Source organism: Lathamus discolor, chromosome W (assembly GCF_037157495.1).
Source record: "Lathamus discolor isolate bLatDis1 chromosome W, bLatDis1.hap1, whole genome shotgun sequence".
Taxonomy (NCBI): Eukaryota; Metazoa; Chordata; class Aves; order Psittaciformes; family Psittacidae; genus Lathamus; species Lathamus discolor.
In genome coordinates this window covers 37,579,499-37,602,277 of record NC_088908.1, presented here as the reverse complement: position 1 = coordinate 37,602,277, position 22,779 = coordinate 37,579,499, and the positions used below count along the sequence as shown (strand labels likewise).

General features: G+C 47.2%; 1 protein-coding gene across 1 annotated transcript in view; it reads left to right on the top strand.

Annotated features, from left to right (window-relative positions):
- The window catches only part of LOC136004227 (hepatocyte nuclear factor 4-beta-like), a 44,508-nt gene extending 22,056 nt beyond the window's left edge, over positions 1 to 22,452 (top strand). The window contains 4 exon segments of the mRNA XM_065660528.1: positions 8,590 to 8,718; positions 8,721 to 8,808; positions 18,146 to 18,269; positions 21,985 to 22,452. Coding sequence (XP_065516600.1) covers positions 8,590 to 8,718; positions 8,721 to 8,808; positions 18,146 to 18,269; positions 21,985 to 22,452 — 809 coding nt within the window.
- The last annotated feature ends 327 nt before the right edge of the window (positions 22,453 to 22,779 follow it).

The following is a 22,779-nucleotide window of genomic DNA, read 5'->3' as shown; positions in this document are numbered from 1 at the left end:
TAAAGCCTCTCTGGTATGGAGGACGATGGCTGAAGTACAAATATGGGGAGGCCTGGCAGATTGACTATATCACACTCCCACCAACCCGCCAAGGCAAGCGTCATGTCCTTACCATGGTGGAAGCAACCACCGGATGGCTTGAAACATACGCTGTGCCCCACACCACCGCCCGGAATACTATCCTGGGCCTTGAGAAACAGATTTTGTGGCGACATGGCACCCCAGAGAGAATTGAGTCAGACAATGGGACTCATTTCCGGAATAACCTTATAGACACTTGGGCCAAAGAGCATGGCATTGAGTGGGTATATCACATCCCTTACCATGCACCAGCCTCTGGGAAAATCGAACGGTACAATGGGCTGTTAAAAACCACACTGAGAGCAATGGGTGGGGGAACTTTCAAGCATTGGGATACACACTTACCAAAGGCCACCTGGTTGGTTAACACTAGAGGATCAGTCAATAGAGCTGGCCCAGCCCAGTCAGAACTTTTACATATGATAGAGGGGGACAAAGTTCCTGTGGTGCATATGAAGAATTTGCTGGGGAAGACAGTCTGGGTTATTCCTGCTTCAGGTAAAGGCAAACCCACTCGTGGGATTGCTTTTGCTCAGGGACCCGGATATACTTGGTGGGTAATGCGAGAAGATGGGGAAGTCCGATGTATACCTCAAGGGGATTTGATTTTAGGGGAAAACAGCCAATGAACTTAATTGTGTGCTGTTGCCTGCTGTGTAATACTTTTAGAGACCATCAATTAGATGTTTTCAGGTTACCAGTGACTGGCCCTGACTTCCCTCCAACCGTCATCCCAACAAAGAATGAATTCTGATAGAACCAGACAAGTTCTGCAGTGAAGAATTATCACCAGCAGGCAACAATCCAACACTGCACACAGCTTTTCCTGCCCTGAAAAGACTGTTACAAAGGATGGAACCTGACATCATGGACCGAATGGACTCAGCAGCTTTATAAGGACTGGTCTATGCACTAAGAGTGTACTGAGATAAGACTGATGGTATACTGAAAAATGTGGGATCTGAGCATGATGTGAATGGTATGGAATAAGGGGTGGATACTGTCCTGGGTTTACCAGGAGCCGTTTTGCTCCTTCTTAGTAACTGGTGCAAGCTCTGTGTTTTGACTTCCAGCCTGGGCAGAGAGCTGATAATACCGATTGTTTTTAATTGTTGCTAGGTAATGTTTATTCTGGCCAAGGACTCTGTGAGTCTCATGCTCTGCTGGGGACGAGGGAGGCCGGGAGGAAGCAGAGACAGGACACCTGACCCGAACTAGCCAAGGAGGTATTCCATACCATAGCACGTCATGCCTGGAGGGGGAACTGGAAGTTACCCGGAAGGGGCAGGCTCTGGCTCTTCGGGGGGGGTCGAACTCGTTCGGCGGTGGTATCGTATTCTCTTGTTATTTTCTCTTATCAATATTATCATTTGTGGTAGCAGCAGTGGTTTGTGTTATACCTTAGTTACTGGGCTGTTCTTATCTCAACCCGTGGGAGTTACATTCTCCTGATTTTCCTCCCCATCCCTCCGGGAGTGGGGAGGGTCGGGGGGGGGGGGTGAGTGGACGACCTGTGTGGATTGGTTTAAACCACGACACAAGAGAATACGATACCACTGCCGAACGAGTTCGACACCCCCGAAGAGAGACTGTGCCCTTCCAGGTAACTCCCAGTTACCTCCCTGGGCATGACGTGCTGTGGTATGGAATACCTCTTTGGCTAGTTTAGGTCAGGTGTCCTGTCTCTGCTTCCTTCCGGCCTCCCCTCGTCCCCGGCAGAGCATGAGACTCACAAAGTCCTTGGCCAGAATAAACATTACTTAACAACAATTAAAAACAATCGGTGTTATCAGCTCTCTGCCCAGGCTGGAAGTCAAAACACAGAGCTTGCACCAGTTACTAAGAAGGAGCAAAACGGCTCCTGGTAAACCCAGGACACAGACCCATGTGCAAGACACCGCAGACCCTAAAGGAGTTTTGCTCCTTCTGTAGCTTGGCTGCAGGAAAGCCCATTAGTCTGAAATTAAGGACATGACTATTAAGGACACATATGACTATACTGAATTATGCATAAGTGAAGTGAATCAACTGAGCAGCAGTGTGGAACATCCATCAGAGTTCAGAAAGCAACATTAAAAAACAGAGAACTGGACTGTCTAGAGTATCCAGAAATACCAAGGATGCCTGTTCATGGATTTTGCTGCCACCCATTAGCAACAAAGGGCAGGGCTGATCAATACAAGATGGAGAAGAGTGAAACACACAGAGGCAAACAAAAGCTTGTTTTGAACCTTTTATATATTCTCATTCCACAAACACAGGGGTTTCTGTCTCAACCCAGGTTCCCCCCAAACACTCCTGTTTCTACATGCCTCCTCTTGGAGTCCATTGAGTGTGTACTGCCCTGTAGTTAGGCGAAGAGATGGGGAAACAATCCCAAATCCAGAACAATGCTCTTTTGTCTTTGGCATCTATTAGCATGGAGAAATTTAGAGTATCTTCCATTAGTAGTTTTTTGCTGTGTTCACTGCCTTGAAGTCATGACACAGGAGTTTTACAAACATCATAGAATCATAGAATAGTTAGGGTTGGAAAGGACCTCAAGATCATCTAGTTCCAACCCCCCTGCCATAGGCAAGGACACCTCACAATAAACCATCCCACCCAAGGCTTCATCCAACCTGGCCTTGAACACTGCCAGGGATGGAGCACTCACAACCCCCCTGGGCAACTGATTCCAGTGCCTCACCACATTACCAGGAAAGAATTTCCTCCTTATATCCAATTTAAACTTCCCCTGTTTAAGTTTTAACCCGTTACCCCTTGTCCTGTCACTACAGTCCCTGACAAAGAGAACATCCCCAGCATCCCTATAGGCCCCCTTCAGGTACTGGAAGGCTGCTATAAGGTCTCCATGCAGCCTTCTCTTCTCCAGGCTGAACAGCCCCAACTTTCTCAGCCTATCTTCATATAGGAGGTGCTCCAGTCCCCTGATTATCCTCATGGCCCTCTTCTGGACTTGTTCCAGCAGTTCCATGTCCTTTTATGTTGAGGACACCAGAACTGCACACAATACTCCAGGTGAGGTCTCACAAGAGCAGAGTAGAGGGGCAGGATCACCTCCTTCGACCTGCTGGTCACTCTCCTTTTGATGCAGCCCAGGATACGGTTGGCTTTCTGGGCTGCGAGCACACACTGCCGGCCCATGTTCATTTTCTCATCAACCAGCACCCTCAAGTCCTTCTCCGCAGGGCTGCTCTGAATCTCTCCTTTGCCCAATCTGTAGCTGTGCCTGGGATTGCTCCGACCCAGGTGGAGGACCTTGCACTTGTCATGGTTGAACTTCATAAGGTTGGCATCAGCCCACCTTACAAGCGTGTCAAGGTCCCTCTGGATGGCATCCCTTCCCTCCAGCATATCAACCGGACCACACAGCTTGATGGCATCGGCAAACTTGCTGAGGGCGCACTCAATCCCACTGTCCATGTCAGTGACAAAGATGTTAAACAAGACCGGTCCCAACACGGATCCCTGACGGACACCACTTGTTACTGGTCTCCAGCTGGACATCGAGCCATTGACCACAACTCTTTGTGTGCTGCCAGCCAGCCAGTTCTTTATCAACCAAGTGGTCCATCCATCAAATTGATATCTCTCCAATTTAGAGAGAAGGATGTCATGTGGGACAGTGTCAAACGCTTTGCACAAGTCCAGGGAGATGACATCAACTGCTTTACCCTTGTCCATCAGTTCTGTAGCCCCATCATAAAAGGCCACCAAGTTGGTCAGGCAGGATTTCCCCTTAGTGAAGCCATGCTGGCTGTCACCAAGCATCTTGTTGTTATTCATGTGCCTTAGCATGCTGTCCAGGAGAACGTGCTCCAAGATTTTACCAGGCAGAGAGGTGAGACTGACTGGTCTGTAATTCCCCGGGTCTTCCATTTTCCCCTTTGTCCTGGGTTCAGCAGTGGCAGTCATTTTTCTCCTTCTTAGTAGCTAGTGCAGTGCTATGTTCTCATTTTTTGGCCTGGGAAGAGAGCTGATAACGCTGATGTTTTTAGTTGCTGCTCAAATGTTTGGTCTGGTCAAGGACTTTGTGAGCCTCATGCTCTGCCAGGGAGGAGGGGAGGCCGGGAGGAAGCAGAGACAGGACACCTGACCCAAACTGACCAAAGAGGTATTCCATACCACAGCACGTCATGCCCAGGGAGGTAACAGAGAGTTACCCAGAAGGGCTGGGACTGCAGGGTTGGACGAGGTCAGTGCTCAGCTGGGGGGAGTGGGGCGAGTTATTAGTCGGCTGGTGTTGAGGTGTTGTATTCTCTTCCCTTGTTATTTCCTTTAGTATTATTATTATTGGTGGTAGCAGTAGTGATTTGTTATACCTTAGTTACTAAACTGTTGTTATCTCAACCCATGGGAGTTGCATTCTTTTTGATTCTCCTCTCCGTCCCTCCAGGAGCAGGGGGAGGGCAAGAAGGGGGGGAAGTGAGTGAACGAGGTTTGTGGTTGGGTTTAAACCACAACACCCTTCTTGAAAATGGGGGTTATATTTCCCTTTTTCCAGTCGTCAGGAACTTCACCTGATTGCCATGATTTTTCAAATATGATGGCCAGTGGCTTAGCAACTTCATTCGCCAGCTCCTTCAGGACCCGCGGATGGATTTGATCAGGTCCCACGGACTTGTGCGCATTCAGATTTTTAAGATGGTCTCTAACCAGATCCTCTCCTACAGTGGGCCCAAGGTCTTCATTCTCACAGACCCTGCGTCTACCTTCTAAGAGCTGGGTGGTGCAGTCAGAGCCTTTGCCAGTGAAGACTGAGGCAAAGAAGTCATTCGGAACCTCAGCCTTCTCCAAATCCTGTGTAGTCAGTTCTTCCGAAAGCTTCCTCAGGGGGCCTATGTTGTCCCTAGTCTGTTTTTTGTTTGCTGCATACCTGTAGAATCCCTTCCTGTTATCCTTAACATCCCTGGCTAGGTTAAATTCTAACTGGGCCTTAGCCTTCCTAACCTGGTCCCTAGCTTCCCGGACAACATCCCTGTACTCTACCCAGGCTGCCTGTCCTTGCTTCCATTTTTCATAAGCCTCTTTTTTCCTTTGAATTTTCTTCAGCAGCTCCTTATCCATCCAAGGAGGTCTCCTGGCCCTTCTGCTGCACTTCCTTCTAGTTGGGATGCAGCACTCCTGAGCTTGTAGCAGGTGATCCTTGAATATCAACTAACAGTGTTGGGCCCCCCTGCCCCACTTCCTTCTAGTTGGGATGCAGCACTCCTGAGCTTGTAGCAGGTGATCCTTGAATATCAACCAACAGCCTTGGGCCCCCCTGCCCTCCAGGGCTATATCCCATGGAACCTTACTAAGCAGGCTCCTGAAGAGGCCAAAGTCTGCTCTTTTGAAGTCCAGGGCAGTGAGCTTGCTGCACGCTCTTCTCACTGTCCTGGGGATCTCAAATTCGACCATCTCGTGATCGCTGCATCCAAGGCTGCCCTGGAGTACCACATTCTCAACATGCCCTTCCCTGTTGGTGAGCACAAGGTCAAGCATCGCGCCTCTCCTTGTCGGCTCCTCTATTACTTGCAGAAGGAAACTGTCTTCCACACAATCGAGGAACCTCCTGGATTGCTTGTGCCATGCAGTGCCATTGTTCCAACAGATGTCAGGGTGGTTGAAGTCCCCCATGAGAACAAGGGCCTGCGAGCGTGAGGCTTTTCCTATCTGTCTGTAGAGTGCTTCATCCACAGGTTCTCCTTGATCAGGCGGCCTGTAACAGATCCCCACAGTAATGTCTCCCATGGCTGTTCTCCCTTTAACCCTGACCCACAAATTGCCTGTAAACTGCTCACCTGTCCCCAGACAGGGTTCCATACTCTTCAGTCTATCCCTAACATAAAGGGCAACTCCCCCTCCCTGCCTGCCAGGCCTGTCTATCCTAAGGAGCCTGTAACATTCTATTCCAACACCCCAGTCATAGGAGCCATCCCACCATGTTTCTGTGATGCCTATTATATCATACCCCCGTAGACATGCACGCATCTCTAATTCCTCTTGTTTGTTCCCCATGCTATGGGCGTTTGTATAGAGGCATCTGAACCGAGCTCCAAATGAAGCCGACTCGCTGGCTGGAGTAGCCGGAATGTATGTACATTGTTCCAAGCATTTATTACAGGTGTTGGCAACTGACTGGGTGTGTTGGGATGGAATGATGCCCCCCTCCCCCAACACATCTAGTTTAAAGCCTCCTTGACCAGTCTGGCAAGCCTCCTACCAAAACTGCTCTTTCCCTTCTTTACCAGAGCAGCTCCACCAGCCCCCAGTAGGTCTGGCCTACTAACTTCAGTCCCATGTTCAAGACACCCAAACCCCTGACTATGACACCACCCTTTTAACCATTTATTGACCTGGCCAATCCTCCTAGCTTTTTCTTGGTCCTCCCATGTGTCCTGGAGAATTGATGAAAAGACTATCTGAGCACCAGAGCCCCTAACCACCTCTCCCAGAGCTCTGTAGTCTTTCTTTATGGTCCCCAGTCTACTACTATCTATACCCCTAGCACCCACATGGATCACCAGGAGCGGGTAATAGTCCATAGAACTTACTAGAGCAGGCAGCCTCTCTGTCACATCCCTGATCCCTGCTCACGGTAGGGAGCACACCTCCCTCGAGACAGGGTCAGGCCGACAGACAAGTGCTTCCGTTCCTTTCAAAGTAGAGTCCCCTACTACTACGACCCGCCGCTTTTTCTTTGTAGCGCCAGTAGAGATCTTAACCCATGCATAATCCGGCTGTTTGTGGTGCAAGTGCGTTCCCTCGTTAGCCTCCTGCAGGACAGCAAAGCAGTTCTGGGTGGGGACAACAGATTTAGGAGGAAGCCCCTTGCCTTTAATTGTCCTTTTCCTCCTTCTTTTGTTATTTTTCTTTGTCACTAATTCCCAACTTCCCGGGTTGGTGGCCTTCTTCATTCCTTCATGAGTTGGAGAGGAAGCTTGAGGCCCCTGCACAGTATGGGGCTGGAGCAAGCAGCCCTGCTTCCTCTCAGCTACCCTGACATCTTGAAGCCCGCTAATAGCATTCCGCAGCTCAGCCACCTGCTGCAGGAGGACCTCCACCCCGGAGCACAGAGTGCAGCCCTGCCCATCATGCACCTTTCCCTCACAAGATCAGTACAGGCAACCTCTATACTCCGAGCTCTGCACTGTAGCTTCCCCTGTCATCTGCTCTGGGTGCCTACGCTGGCCACCGCCGGAGCAGCCAGAGCAGAGCTTCCAGACCGGGCCCTGGCCGTACGACGGGTGCTCACCATACCGCTCACCTGCCCGCGCAAACTGCCTCACCACACTCCCAACCCTTCGCTCTCCCTGGGGCAGGTTTTTAACCACTCAGGGTTGGTGCTGCTGCTCCTGGCTCCGCCCCCTGTGAGTCAGCGGCTCGCGTTAGCGGAGCTGCCGGCTCCTGGCCAGGTCCTGTCGAGGACTTGAAGCTCCCTCGGTAGCTCTGGCTGCTCTGAGTTGAGGCTCCTGGACGCTGATCTCTCCCCCCCTCCGGTGTTAAAGGCGTCCTCTCTCGAGCTACTCACCTCAGCAATTGACCGGCAACGGTTGGTGATGCCCGGTTTGAATCTCCCGCCGCTGCTCCTGGCTCCGCCCCCTGTCATGAACTTCGGCTCGCCAAAGAGTCTGCTATAAAAGGGTGATATCAAATTGAGTTTGACAGATTACCTTCTCAGCTGATCAGTATCTCAGCAAAGCTTTAGATCATTGTGACAGTCAGTCACTGGCATTTCATCTGAAAGGAAAAAGTGCAAAGCTCTACAGAAGATAAATTAATACATGCTAACAAGTAGGCATGTCCGTAGAGTTACATGCTAACCTACAGTAACTGGATAACCACTTTATCTAATCTCTTGGCATGATGATCCTGAAAATGTGGTGCTTATGGATTCTTTTAGACAGTGAAGAAAATTGTCCAGTGAGCCAGAAATCTCATGTTTAGATAGCAGGAGAGTCAGGGGTGGAAAGCTGTAAATTCCAGTACTTCATCCTACCCAGAGTTCACATTCTTGCTTAAGCAAAGCTGGACCAGTGGTATATGAGAAACATTAACACAGCTCAAAGACAGGAAATCAAGACAAGAATATGATGCTGCAGCTTGTGTAATTACAACATATAGGCACTAAACCTGCAGGGATATAGTGGCAATAGTTGGGACTCTTTTCAAGGAAAAATTCCAGGCTGTTTCCTTGGAATGACAAATGTAAATCAACTTTTAAATCCTTCTTCTTCACTAATTGCAGTAGCCAGATGTATTCATCTTAAGCAAGGTCTTATTTTCTGTTTCCCCACAAATTACTTTTTCCCCTCAAATTCCACTTACTGATTCCCTATTCCATGTGAGATATAAAATAGTGGCAACCCAATGTTAATCTGTCAGATAAACGTGGAGACTCTGACAGATAATTGTCAGAGGATCACTGGCATCTCATCCTTTTCCCTCTGTAGAGCCTGACTGATAGGGTAACACTTTTTGGTTACACAGGACAGGAAATAGCTTCATTTTTTCTCCTCCCAGACTGTAAAGGCCTGAGCAAGCCTGGGAAGGTGAAGAACATGCACTTCCAGGTCCAAGTCAACCTAGAAGACTACATCAATGATCACCAGTATGACTCCGGCCGGTTCAGCAACATCCTCCTCCTGCTGCCACGCTGCAGAGTATCACCTGGCAAAGGACAGAGAAAGTCCAGTTCATGAACCTCTTCGGTGTGGACAGGATAGACAACCTGCTGCAGGAGTGCCCTGGTTTAAGCCCAGCTGGACAACCAGAACCATGCAGCCGCATGCTCATTCCCCAACCTTCCCCCCCAGTGCTCCTGGAGGGATGGGGAGGAGAATCGAAAGAATGTAACTCCCATGGGCTGAGATAAGAACACACCAGTAACTAAGGTATAAAACAAGCCACTACTGCTGCCACCAATAATAATAATGATAAGGGGAATAACAAGGGAAGAGAATACAACCGCTCACGACTGACCGACCGACACCCAGCCCGATCCGAGCAGAGAACTAACCCTTTCAGGTAACTGCCCTCAATTTATATACTGGGCATGATGTGCCTCTTTGGCTAGTTTGGGTCAGGTGTCCTGTCTCTGCTTCCTTCTGGCTTCCTCTTCTCTCTGGCAGAGCATGAGACTCAGAAAGTCCTTGGTCAGAGTAAACATTACTTAGCAGCAACTAAAAACACTGGTGTTATCAGTGCTGTTCCCAGGCTGCAAGTCAAAAACACAGCACTGCACCAGCTACTAAAAAGAAGAAAAATGACTGCTACTGCTGAACCCAGGACAGTATCCACCCCTTACTCCATACCATTCACATCATGCTCATGTCTCACATTTTTCAATATGCCATCACTCTTGTCTCATATATATATATACACATCCAAACACACGCAAAGAGAGAGAGAGAGATAATTCCTTAGTGCATGAACCAATCCTCATAAAGCTGCTGAGTTCATCCAGTCCATGATGTCGGGCTCCATCTCTTGTAACAGTCTTTCAGAGCAGGAGAGGCTGTGTGTAATCACAGAATCCCAAGGGTTGGAAGGGACCTCAAAAGATCATCTAGTCCAACCCCCCTGCAAGAGCAGGGTAACCTACAGTACATCACACAGAAACTTGTCCAGGCGGGCCTTGAATATCTCCAATGTAGGAGACTCCACAACCCCCCTGGGCAACCTGTTCCAGTGCTCTGTCACTCTTACAGTAAAGAAGTTCTTCTTGATGTTAACGTGGAACTTCCTATGCTCCAGTTTACACCCATTGCCCCTTGTCCTATCACTGGATATCACTGAAAAAAGCCTAGCTCCATCATCCTGACACCCACCCTTTACATATTTGTAAACACTGATGAGGTCACCCCTCAGTCTCCTCTTCTCCAAGCTAAAGAGACCCAGCTCCCTCAGCCTCTCCTCATAAGGGAGGTGTTCCACTCCCTTAATCATCTTTGTGGCTCTGCACTGGACTCTTTCAAGCAATTCCCTGTCCTTCTTGAACAGAGGGGCCCAGAACTGGACACAATATTCCAGATGCGGCCTCACCAAGGCTGAGTAGAGGTGGAGGAGAACCTCTCTTGACCTACTAATGTTGGATCATTGCCTGCTGATGATACCGCAGAACTCATCTGGTTTCATCAAAGTTCATTCTTTGTTGGGATGATGATAAGAGGGAAGTCATGGTCAGTCCCTGGTGACCTGAAGACATCTAGTTGGTGGGCTATAAAAGTGCTACATAGCAGGCAACAGTATACAATTCAGTTCACTGGCTGTTTTCCTCTAAATTCAAATCCCTTTGTGATATACATTGGACTTCCCCATCTTCCTGCATTACCCACCAAGTATGACCAGGTCCCTGAGCAAAAGAAATCCCACGAGTCTGTTTGCCTTTACTTAAAGCAGGAATAACCCAGACTGTCTTCCCCAGCAAATTCTTTAGGTGTGTGCAACACAGGAACTTGATCCCCTTCTACAGTATGTAAAAGTTTTGACTGGGCTGGGCCATCCCTGTTGGCAGATACTCTGGAGTTGACCAACCAGGTGGATTTTGGTAAATCATAGAATCATAGAATAGTTAGGGTTGTAAAGGTCCTTAAGATCATCTAGTTCCAAGCTCCCTGCCATGGGCAGGGACACCTCACACTAAACCATGGAACCCAAGGCTCTGTCCAACCTGGCCTTGAACACCGCCAGGGATGGAGTATTCACAACTTCCCTGGGCCACCCATTCCAGTGCCTCACCACCCTTGTAGTAAAAAATTTCTTCCTTTTATCCAATCTAAACTTCCCCTGTTTAAGTTTGAACCCGTTACACCTTGTCCTATCACTACAGTCCCTGATGAGGAGACCCTCCCCAGCATCCCTATTGCCCCCCTTCAGATACTGGAAGGCTGATATGAGGTCTCCATACAGCCTTTTCTTCTCCAGGCTGAACAGCCCCAACTTTCTCAGCCTGTCTTCATACGGGAGGTGCTCTGGTCCCCTGATCATCCTCGTGGCCCTCCTCTGGATTTGTTCCAGCAGTTACATGTCCTTTTTATGTTGAGGACACCAGAACTGCACACAATACTACAAATGAGGTCTCACGAGAGCAGAGGTGCAGGATCACCTCCTTCCACCTGCTAGTTGCACTCAATTTTGATGCAGCCCAGGATACGGTTGGCTTTTTGGGCTGCGAGCGCACACTGCCGGCTCATGTTCATTTTCTCATCGACCAACACCCCTAAGTCCTTCTCCGCAGGGCTGCTCAGAATCTCTTCTCTGACCAATCTGTAGCTGTGCCTGGGATTGCCCCACTCAGGTATAGGACCTTGCGCTTGTCATGGTTAAACTTCATAAGGTTGGCATCAGCCCACCTTACAAGCATGTCAAGGTCCCTCTGGATGGCATTCTTTCCCTCCAGCATATCAATGTGTATCCCAGTGTTTTAAAGTCACACCACCTATTGCTCTCAGTGCAGTTTTTAACAGCCCATTTTACGGTTGGGTTTTCCCAGAGGCTGGTGCCTGGTAGGGGATGTGATATACCCACTAAATGCCATGATCTTTGGCCCAAGTGTCTATAAGGTTGTTCCGGAAATGAGTCCCATTGTCTGACTCAGTTCTCTATGGAGTACCGTGTCACCACGAAATCTGTTTCTCAAGGCCCAAGATAGTTTTCTCAACAGTGGCATGGAGCACAGCATATGTTTCCAGGCATCCGGTGGTTGCTTCCACCATGGTAAGCAAATGGTGCTAGCCTTGGCAGGTTGGTGGGTGTGTGATATAATCAACCTGCCAGGCCTCCCCATATGTGTACTTCAGCCATCATCCTCCATACCAGAGAGGCTTTATCCATTTGGCTAGCTTAATTGCAGCTCATGGCTCACACTCATGAATAACCTGGGCAATAGTGTCCATTTTCAAGTCCACCCCTCGATCACAAGCCCATCTGTATGTTGCATCTCTGCCCTGATGGCCTGAAGTGTCATGGGCCCACCGGGCCAAAAATAATTCAACCTTATATTGCCAATCTAAGTCCATCTGAGCCACTTCAATGTAAGCAGCTTTATCCACTTTTGGTTATTCTGGTGTTCGTTAGTGGCCCGACTCTTGGGTACATGGGCATCTACACGGCGTACCTTCACCACCAGGTTCTGCACCCGGGCAGCGATATCTTGCCACAGTGCAGCAGCCCAGATGGGTTTACCTCTTTGTTGCCAGTTGCTCTGCTTCCATTGCTGCAAACACCCCTACAGGGCATTTGCCACCATCCATGGGTCAGTATAGAGATAAAGTACTGGCCACTTTTCTCATTCAGCAGTGTCCAAGGCCAGCTGGATGGTTTCCACCTCGGCAAACTGACTCGATTAGCCCTCTCCTTCAGCAGTTTCTGCAAATTGTCATCAGGGACTCCATGCAGCTGCCTTCCAACTCTGATGTTTTCCATCAATACGGCAGGACCCATCAGTAAACAAGGCATACTGTTTTTCACTTCCTGAGAGTTTATTATATGGTGGGGACTCTTCAGCACACATCACCTCCTTCTCTGGTGACATTACAAAATCTTTGCCCTCTGGCCAGTCCATGATGACTTCTAGAATTCCTGGACACCTGGGATTTCCTCTTTGAGCTTGTTGTGTAATCAGTGCAGTCCACTTACTCCATTTAGCATCGGTTGCATGATGTGTAGAGGAGAACATCCAGCCCAGCATGGGCAACCAAGGTGCCAGGAAAAGCTGTGCTTCAGTGCCAATCACTTCTGAAGCAGCTTGAACCGCTTCATGGGCTGCCAGTATCTCTTTTTCATTTGGGGTATAGCTGGCCTCAGATCCTCTGTATCCTCAACTCTAAAAGTAGAGGGGTTGACCTCGAGTCTCCCCTGGAGCTTTCTGCCAGAGGCTCCAGGTAGGACCATTCTCCCCGACTGCAGTGTAGAATGCATTTTATACATCTGGCCCGGTCCGGAATGATCCAAGGGCTACTGCATGAACGATCTCTCATTTAATTTACTTAAAGGTTTGTTGTTGCCAAGGGCCTCATTTAAAATCATTCTTCTTTTAGGTCACATGATAGAGAGGGCTTACAATCAAACTGCAATTTGGGATGCGTGTTCTGTAGAACCCTAAAACAGGTAACAGAGCTTGTGTTGTTTTCTTATTAGTTGGTGAAGACATTGCTGTTATCTTTTTGATCACATCTGTGGGGATCTGGCAACATCCATCTTGCCATTTTATTCCCAAAATTTAATCTCCTGGGCAGGTCCCTTGACCTTACTCCGTTTTACGGCAAAACCGGCTTTCAGCAGGATTTGGATTATTTTCCTCCCTTTCTCAAAGAATTCTTCCACTGTATCACCCCACACGATAATGTCATCAATGTATTGCAGGTGTTCTGGAGCTTGCCCCTGTTCCAGTGCAGTCTGGATCAGTCCATGGCAGATGGTAGGGCTGTGTTTCCACCCCTGGGGCAGTCGGTTCCAAGTGTACTGGACTCCCCTCCAAGTAAAAGCAAATTGTGACATGCACTCTGCTGCCAAAGGAATTGAGAAAAATGCACTGGCAATATCAGTCGTGACATACCACTTGGCTGCCTCTGACTCCAGTTCATACTGAACTTCTAGTATATCCAGTATGGCAGCACTCAGTGGCGGTGTGACTTGATTCAGGCCACGATATTCTAATGTTTGTCTCCACTCTACGTTAGACTTTCACACTGGCCATATGGGGTTATTAAAGGGTATAATAATTACTTTGAGTAAAAGAGCTTCTCCAGAGGGGAAGATTCTACTGAATCTAGAAAGAACAAAACCTCTGCTTATGCAGTGCCACAAGTGTCTAAACAAGTTACTGCAGTGGGGCTCATGTTAATACTGGTTTTCTTATTTGAAGAAAATTTTATGTATACAGTTGGTTTTTTCAGGTAGCTGAACAGCTTCTAGTAACTGTAGAATTTCTGTAGCATGTTTAATCTGTTTCCCTTGTGTGTTCCAAAGTCCTTGCTCTTTCCAGACAGCACCATGTGCATGGACCACACCAAATGCGTATTTAGAATCAGTCCAAATATTTATCCTTTCATCTTTAGCCAATTCCAGGGCTCTCGTTAATGCTATTATTTCTGCCTTCAGGGCAGAGGTGTTTTTGGGTAAAGGTTTAGCTTTTATTACCTGTGAAGTGGTGGTAATGGCATATCCTGCCTTTCCTTCACTATTTTTCATGAAGCTACTGCCATCAGTGAACCAAGAATCAGCACCTTCCAGAGGTTTTTCTTTCAAGTCTGGTCGGCTGGAATACACAGTCTCTATGGTGGCGAAGCAGTTGTGTGTTAGTAGTTCTGACAGTTGTTCCTGCAAAAAGGATGCTGGATTCACAACTTTAGTGACCACAATTTCTATATCATCCCGTTCCACAAGGGTGGCCTGGTATTTTAAAAAACGTGAAAGAGATAACCAGTGGGCTCCTTTCTGTTCCAGGACAGCTGATCGAACATGGGACACTAGCACAGTAATCTTCTGTCCCAAGGTGAATTTGTGAGCATCTTCAATATTCATAACAACTGCCGCCACAGCCCTTAGACATCCGGGCCATCCTTTGCTCGCTTCATCCAGCTGTTTTGAAAAATATGCCGCTGCCCTTCTGTATGGTCCTAGTTTCTGAGCAAGGACCCCCAGAGCCATTCCCTGTTCTTCATGGGAATATAGCCTAAAGGATTTAGTCATATCCGGAAGCGAATTCTTTTCTCTCTGATTTAATACCAAATAACTTGCTCCTGTAATTGCTAAAATTCCACTTTATTTCCTCTAGTCCCTAGTTTTAATTTAACCAGTGGATCTGGTAGGGTAGATTCCCCAGGTCCCCGTCAGTCTAGTTGCAATTCAGTCACCGGAGCCACCCCATGGCACTGCCCCCCCCCCCCCCCCCCCAGGGCAGTCTCACTTCCAATGTCCAAACTCCCCATAGGACGCACACAGATCCACTTCCACAGAAGAAGAGCCCAGGCTCAAACACAGGAGCTGCTCGAGCTTCCTTCCTTTCCCCCTTGGTTTTCCCTTTTTTTTTTTTTTTCTCACAGTTGCTCACCCTGCTCTGCAGGGGCTGCAGATACCTGCCTCTGCAACAGCACTTCTGGTTTAACCCTTTCTTAACTCTGAATGTGAACCTGATGCTTTTTGCCAGTGACAGCAATCTTTTCCTCCTTATCAATATCAGGTAGGACAGGTGCAGAGGGTGCTCCTCTCAGATGTACCTGTGGCACATAACTTTCCAACCTATCTTCCTGATTACTGTTTTTTAACTTTAAACACCTTTCCCCAATATCACAGGCTGAACAACATCTCTCCATCTTAACTTTCAGTTTTTCCCTGTCCTTTTCCAAAGCGAAAATTAAGGGATCTGGCAGAACTATATTAATTTTGCATTCAGTCTGTCACTCCACGTGGTTTCTTAAAGTGAAAATCATATCTGCATACATTACTTCATCCCATTTTCCTTGCCTCCTCAAAATAACATTAATTGTAACAATGTATTATAGTTCAGAGTTCCATTTTCAGGCCATTTTCCCCGATTCTATGATTCTATGATCTTCCAAAATATACAAAGGCCACCATCGGTTACAATAATTTACCAATGTTTTCTTATTTACCGAGCCCCCAGGAGACCCTCCAAGTTCCTTCCAGTGTGCCAAAATGCACCCTAAAAGACTCTTTTACAAGATCTCTTCACTCTGCTGATTTTCCATTATCAATCTCACATTCACACACACACACGGGATCCCACAGACACACTCCACACAGTTACAACACTGGAGACAGAGACTAAAATTCTATCAAACAAACAACAGTTAATAACACAGTTATAACATCCTCTCACCAATACGAAATCACACAACCAAAATCCTTAATGTAACAAGCCACAAAATAAATCAAATACCAACAAGATCCAAAACCATTTCCACAAGACACCCCCTGCGTCTTGTAGGACCCAAACCACAAGAAATCCCCTGCTTCTTGTGGGTGTATACCAAACGGATGCTAGCAGCCGGGTATACGCCTTTACCTAAGAGATTTCCTATCTCAGTTTATGGAAGGCTTCCAAACCTTGCGTACGCTTACCAAACCAACCCAATTACCAATTTAGTCTTTATGCAAGATGCCCCCTGCACCTTACAGACCATACAAAAGAAAAGAATACCTTTTATGAAGATGGTCCTTGTCTGTTCCTGCAGTGATCCGAATGAGTTGAGGGGTCCCTCCGGGAAAAATTCCCGAGGGCCCTAGGGAGCCCTGTCCTCAGCGGGTCCTGCAGTCGAGCAGAGAGGGTCCCACCTGGGTCGCCAGATTGATTTGGAGAAAACTCCAGGAACAAACTTGCCAACAAAGTTTTCAAGCTGACAAGCAGGTATTCTTTATTGCGGCGCCGGGAGACACGGGGGATAGCTCCTCCTAACGTGTGTCTCCCTGTTGCTACACAAGCTGTCCTTATATATTCCCTGGTCATACATAGATTACGTCATTTTCCAGAAAGTTCCCCGCATGCGTACAGAATTGTGGTGGTGGTCTCTGAGGGTCGTTTACTTCTTCCAACAATCTTCATCACTTCTGGCAGCCTTTGAAGCATGCGCAGTAGTTGTTTATATCAGTTTAATTGGTTTGTTAGCACCAGAGACTCCTATCCTCCTACTTATCAGTTAGTTTAGCTGTAGCCCATCCTGGACACCTGCCGTTCCCCGATACTCCTTATCCCTGTGTCCTGTTTTTCTGGACTGTTTTTCTTAAAACTATGTCAACTATAACGATTTATCTTGTGAGAGAATTCTCAGTGTGTTCTCTAGTTGTACTCTATTTTTTCTCTATGTATCCTGCACCTCAGTAATTTTCCACTGCTACTGTTACCAAGCCATTAAACTTAACATTACTTAAAACTAATTCTAAAGGTTTATATATATTCCATTTTGTGATTTTGTGCCCCCCTTGTCTCATTATACAAGTTCTTTCTGCCCCAGTATCAACTAGAAAAACAAATTCTTCCTCCTGAGGGCCTAATTTTAAATTTATCAATGGCTCTTCTTTTATTTCTTCCCCCAGGAGGTAGAGCCCCTGACACCCTAATTCTCTTGCTCGTTCTGCTGGGTTTCTCTGAACACCAACATATCCCTAGCCTGTTGTGGGCATTCTCTTTTGAAATGTCATTTTCTTCCACAATAATAACAATTCCCTGGATTTTGTGGGCTTCCTCTAGGACCTTCTCTTTTAAAAACCAGGGGTTTAGGTCCCAGATGAGGTTTTGGGGAGATTCTTGGCCGATTTCTGACAGCCTCCTGCACGGCCACCATAATCTTAGTTTTTGTTCTAGCTTTTTCCTCATCCCTTCTAACATACACCTTCTGAGCTTCCCTCAAGAGTTCATTAAAACTCCTTGCATGACAATCTTCCAACTTTTCTAGTTTCTTTCTTATATCTGGCCATGAGTGAGTCACAAAATTAACCTTTAATAACTCCTGTCCTGCCTCACTTGCAGGATCTATTCTTGAATATTGTTGAATGCTGCGTCTCAGCCTCTCCAACCACTCGGTCGGGGTTTCTTTACCTTGCTGATTATTAAAGGCCTTGCTTATATTTTGTCCCCTTGGGCCTGCCTCTCTGATTCCCCGAACTATCAGTGACCTATAATCACCCATACTCCCCCTTCCTGCTTCAGTGTTTTGATTCCACTGGGGTTCTGTAGCTAGGAGTTTTTGATCTGCCGCTGCCCCTCCCTGATTTTCACATTCCCATATTCTCATTCCTGCAGCTCTAATCATCTGCCTCTCCTCAGGAGAGGATTCCCATGATTGACTGCATCTCTTCCCAGGTGTAAATGTTTGGTCCCAGAAACTGATCAAGCTGTTCTGATAGTCCCACTGGATCTTCTAATAACTTCCTCATTTCCTTCTTAAATCCCCTTACTTCTACATGCATAAGGGGAGCATTCACAAATCCAACCCCTCCCTGAATCCCAGGCATGGGGACTTCCCATAAGGGATAAAGTTTAGTCCCTCTGCTTTCCTCCCCCTCCTCTTTCTCTAGCAAGGCAGTTACATGCCCACTCCCTTTTTTCTGCTGACAGGTCGTTGGAGGGGCTGTCGGTGTTGCTAGCATCCTCCGATCATTATTTCTGTCCCCTGATTCGTGCCTATTCTGATCCCCTAATGGGTCTGGCGGATCCATATTCACAGGATTATAGGGAGGAGGTAAGTTATCCAGTGGGCCCCATTTTTTTTTTTCTTCCTCCTTGTCCTCTCCTTGTTTTGTTTCTTTTACTCTAAGTATCCTTATCTCTTGTGGCCAGATTTCACCTCTCCAGCATGCTGCATAATCACTCTCTTCCTGACTAAAAGGTTCCTTAGCATTAACAAAAAGGGCTAATACCTGGCAAATCCAGCTCTCATAAGACCTGTACTGGGGCCAATAAAGTGAATCGGGCCTGATAGGACCTTTGGTACATTCAAACATACAGTATTGTGCCATTTTAGTTTTATTCTTCCCTTTAGTACAAGGAACATAAACACAATTTGCCAACATCCTCCCTAAAGGACTGTTGGGGGGGAAGTCCAAAGGTATTTTCCTGCTCCCTTTTGTTCCTGGACTGGGCTTACCTGCCTTTCACCTCCAGCACTGTGGACACTATATGGGACACTAGTATGGTCATTTTCTGGCCCAAAGTGAATTTGCGCGCTTTTTGGATGTTTAGCACAACTGCTGTGATGGCTCTGAGGCATCCATGCCATCCTTCGGCTGCAGAGTCCAATTGCTTAGAAAAATAAGTAACTGCTCACCGGTACGGGCCCAAGTCCTGTGCTAGTATCCCTAAGGCAATTCCTTGTTTCTCATGGGAGAAAAGAAAGAACGGTTTACTCACGTCTGGGAGTCCTAAGTCTGGTGCCCACATCAAGGCGGTTTTTTTTTTAATTGGTGGAAGGTTCGAGTGGCTTCCTTTGTCCACTGAAGATTATTGTTGTCTTTTACGATTAGTTCATATAAAGGCTTAACAATTAGTCCATGATTGTAGATCCACAATCTACAGCATCCTGTCATACGGTCCAGGCCACACAGGCCTCTTCTGTCTGGGTAGCTATTAGGATGTTGTCTATGTACTACAATAACTTCCCTTCTTCTGGTGGGGCTTCCCAGGACTCTAAGTATTTTGAAAGTTGTTCTCCAAACAGGGTGGGACTGTTCTTAAATCCCTGAGGCAACACCATCCACATGAGCTGGGTTTTGCACCCACTCTTAGGGCTTTCCCATTCAAATGCAAAGATTTTCTGGCTGGCTTCCTGGAGAGGGAGGCAAAAGAAAGCATCCTTCAAATCTAGAATGGTAAACCAAGTTAGCTCTGGTGTTAAGCATATTAGTAAAGTGTATGGATTTGCTACTACAGGGTAAAGATCCTCAGTTATTTTGTTAACAGCTCGTAAATCCTGTACCACCCGGTATGACCCATCAGGTTTGCGAACAGGTAAAATAGGGATGTTCAAATCAGATTGGCACTCTTTCAGCAGTCCTAGCTGTAGGAAATTTTCAATTATTGGACAAATTCCTTCCCTATCTTCCCTTTTCAGGGGGTACTGTTTAATCCTGACTGGCGGTTTTCCCTCCTTGAGTTTAATCTGTATCGGGGGTGCATTTTTAGGCCCTTCCAGGTATGTTTGTAGCCCATACCCCTGGGAATACCTGAACCAGTATATCTTCCCTGACTTCTTCCTCAACGTGGTTAGTAACCAAAACTAAGCTTAACATCTCTACATACTGTTGGTCACTTACTTTTAAAGTGATCTCGCCTCCTTTGAAAGTAATGGGCGCTCCCAAGTGTTCTAACAAATCTCTCCACAAAAGAACTTTTGGGGAGTTAGGCATATACAAAAACTTATGGATGCCCCATTGTTTTCCCAATTGATATTTCAATGGTTTGTAAAAATAAGCCTTTTCACTTTGGCCAGCCACCCCTTTTACCATAATATAATTATCCCCCAAAGGCATTAAATCTTTGTTTAAAACTGAATATATTGCGCCCGTATCAACTAAAAATTCCACTTCCTTTTCTTTGTCTCCTAGCTTCATTATAACCAGTGGATCCGCTAGGGAAGATTCCCCCAGTCCCCATCAGTCTAGTTCTAATTCAGTCACCGGAGCCACCCCATGGCACTCCCCCCCAGGGCAATCTCACTTCCAGCGTCCAAACTCCCCATAGCACGCACACCGATCTGGTTCCACAGAAGAGCCCACTCTCCCACCTCCACCCAGCATTCCTCCTCCACCAATTTCACAGCAACCACCGCAACCATGGCTATAGCACAACCCAGCTTTTTCTTTTCTACCTGTCCCCGATTCATCTACGCTCTCCATGCTTCCTCCTTCACTCCCATCCACATTTATTCAACAACCCCTCGGTCCTGTCTGTCAACATGTCTGTTCCCACCTGTCCACCAGCCCCAGCACTCATCCCACGCTCAAACACAGGAGCTGCAAGCTCCCCTCCTTTCCCCATTGTTGGTTTTTTTTGGTTTGTTTTTTTTTCTCACAGCTGTTCACTATGCTCTGCAGGGGCTGCAGATGCCTGCCTCTGCAACAGCACTTCTGGTTTAACCCTTTCTTAACTCTGAATGTGAACCTGCCACTTGTTGCAAGTGACAGCAATCTCCTCCTCCTTATCAATATCTGATAGGACAGATACAGAGGGTGCTCCTCTTGGAGGTACTTGTGATACATAATTTTCCTACCTATCTTCCTGATTACTGTTTTTTAACTTTAAACATCTTTCCCCAATATCACAGGCTGGACAACATCTCTCCAGCTTAGCTGTTAGTTTTTCCCTGTTCTTTTTCCAAAGCCAAAATTAAGGAATCTGGCGGAGCTATATTAATTATGCATTCAGTCTGTCACTCCGGGTGGTTTCTTAAAGTGAAAAACATATCTGCATACATTACTTCATCCCATTTTCCTTGCCACCTCAAAACAACATTAATTGTAACAGTGTATCATAATTCAAAGTTCCATTTTTAGGCCATTTTCCCTGATCTTCCAAACTATACAAAGGCCACCATTGGTTACAATATCTTATCAACATTTTCTCATTTACCGAGCCACCAGGAAACCCTCCCAGTTCTTTCCAATGTGCCAAAATGTAACCCAATGGGCCTTTCTTCAGAATTTCCTTGCTTTGACCGGCTCCCATTTCAAACAATCTCTTACAAATCTCTATAGCCTCTCTCTCCCAGTGCTCCTTGGATGCAATTATAAAAATAATGTGAGAGCACCTACACACAAGTTGTATGATATTCTCAGGGGGTTCAGTAAAATAATATCTCTGGGTTCTGCAGATCAACTCCCCTGTTGTTTGGTCATAGTTTCGGTTCCAGCAAAATTTACACTGTCCTAGTATCCACGGCAGGTTCCACCGTTCAGAAGTTATTATACACCCATATGTGAGGCTACAATCCTCTGGTACTGAGTGTGAAGTTCAGGTCTCAAGATTAGGACTACAGATATTAGAGGCTATACTTCTCTTATACAGCCACTGGGGCGCAGAGAGGGAACTCTTCTTAACCCCCCAATTAGCCAGGGCTTACTTTCGTCTACTCCTCCCCCACTGCTTAAACACTGTAATCTTTAAGACTAACGACAGACATATACACAAGAACAAATAGACACAACACAAGACAAATATGCTTCATAGGTATGCCACGTCTCAGTCATACAAAACACTTAGACACAACACAAAACAAATACCCTTCATCGGTCTCCAGCCACTCTCCTCGCAGAGAACATGGAACTGTGGATCAGGACTCCACACCCACTTCGTAGCTATGCCATGTCTCAGCCACACAAAACACTTTCACACCCACACGGGATCCCACAGACACACTCCACACAGGGGTTCCGCTTACCCTTCTCCTGCTTCCTACACAGTCATTAGCAGGTCCGTTCTGGCTCCCAAAACCTGGGATGCAGCGGAAACCCTGGACTTGCCTGGTCCACGGCTGCTCTATCGGCCAACAAGTCCTTGGACTCACCCGATCCACCCCCAGGATCGCTAGTGGCTGCTCTATCGGTCGACGAGTCCCCAACCTACTGCTTGCAAGCCCTGTCTTTCCCAGTACGGGGACTACGCTGTGCGCCAGACGTCTCTGCGCGGCTTACCAGCAGCCCCAGCCAAGCGTACGACTTATAGGCCCCCTAAATTACAAGCGTACCGTTTTCCTCAGCCGGCACAGGTTGTTGTCTGTCCCCGCAGTGAGTGGACGAGAAGTGGAGGTCCTCCAGGCAAACAGCCTGGGGTGCCTAGGATGTTCACCCCTCAGCCGATCCTGCAGCCGAACAGATGTCTCCTGGCTGGCTCGCCAAATTGATACACAGATAGTCTCCATAACTCGTTAAAGTTGTAAAGTAGGTATGCTTTATTCAGCCCTGAGGCGCATGGGGGATCGCTCCTCCAAAGGCATGCACACCTCAGCATTGTTCTCCTTCATATTTAGCCTCTAAACTATTACATATTCATGAGGTTATACAACACGCTTCTACGTATTCATGACCTATCCCCGCTTCATGTTATAATGAGATAAAAGGCCCTTGCTTGCGTAGTGTCTCCTGGTGGTCGTGGGCGAGGGTGTCAGAATGAAGTAAACGAGTCTTCCCTGAACTTCTCATCTCTAGTCGTCGTGCATGTTCCCTGGTGATTTAGTCACTGTCCAAACCACAAAGCTG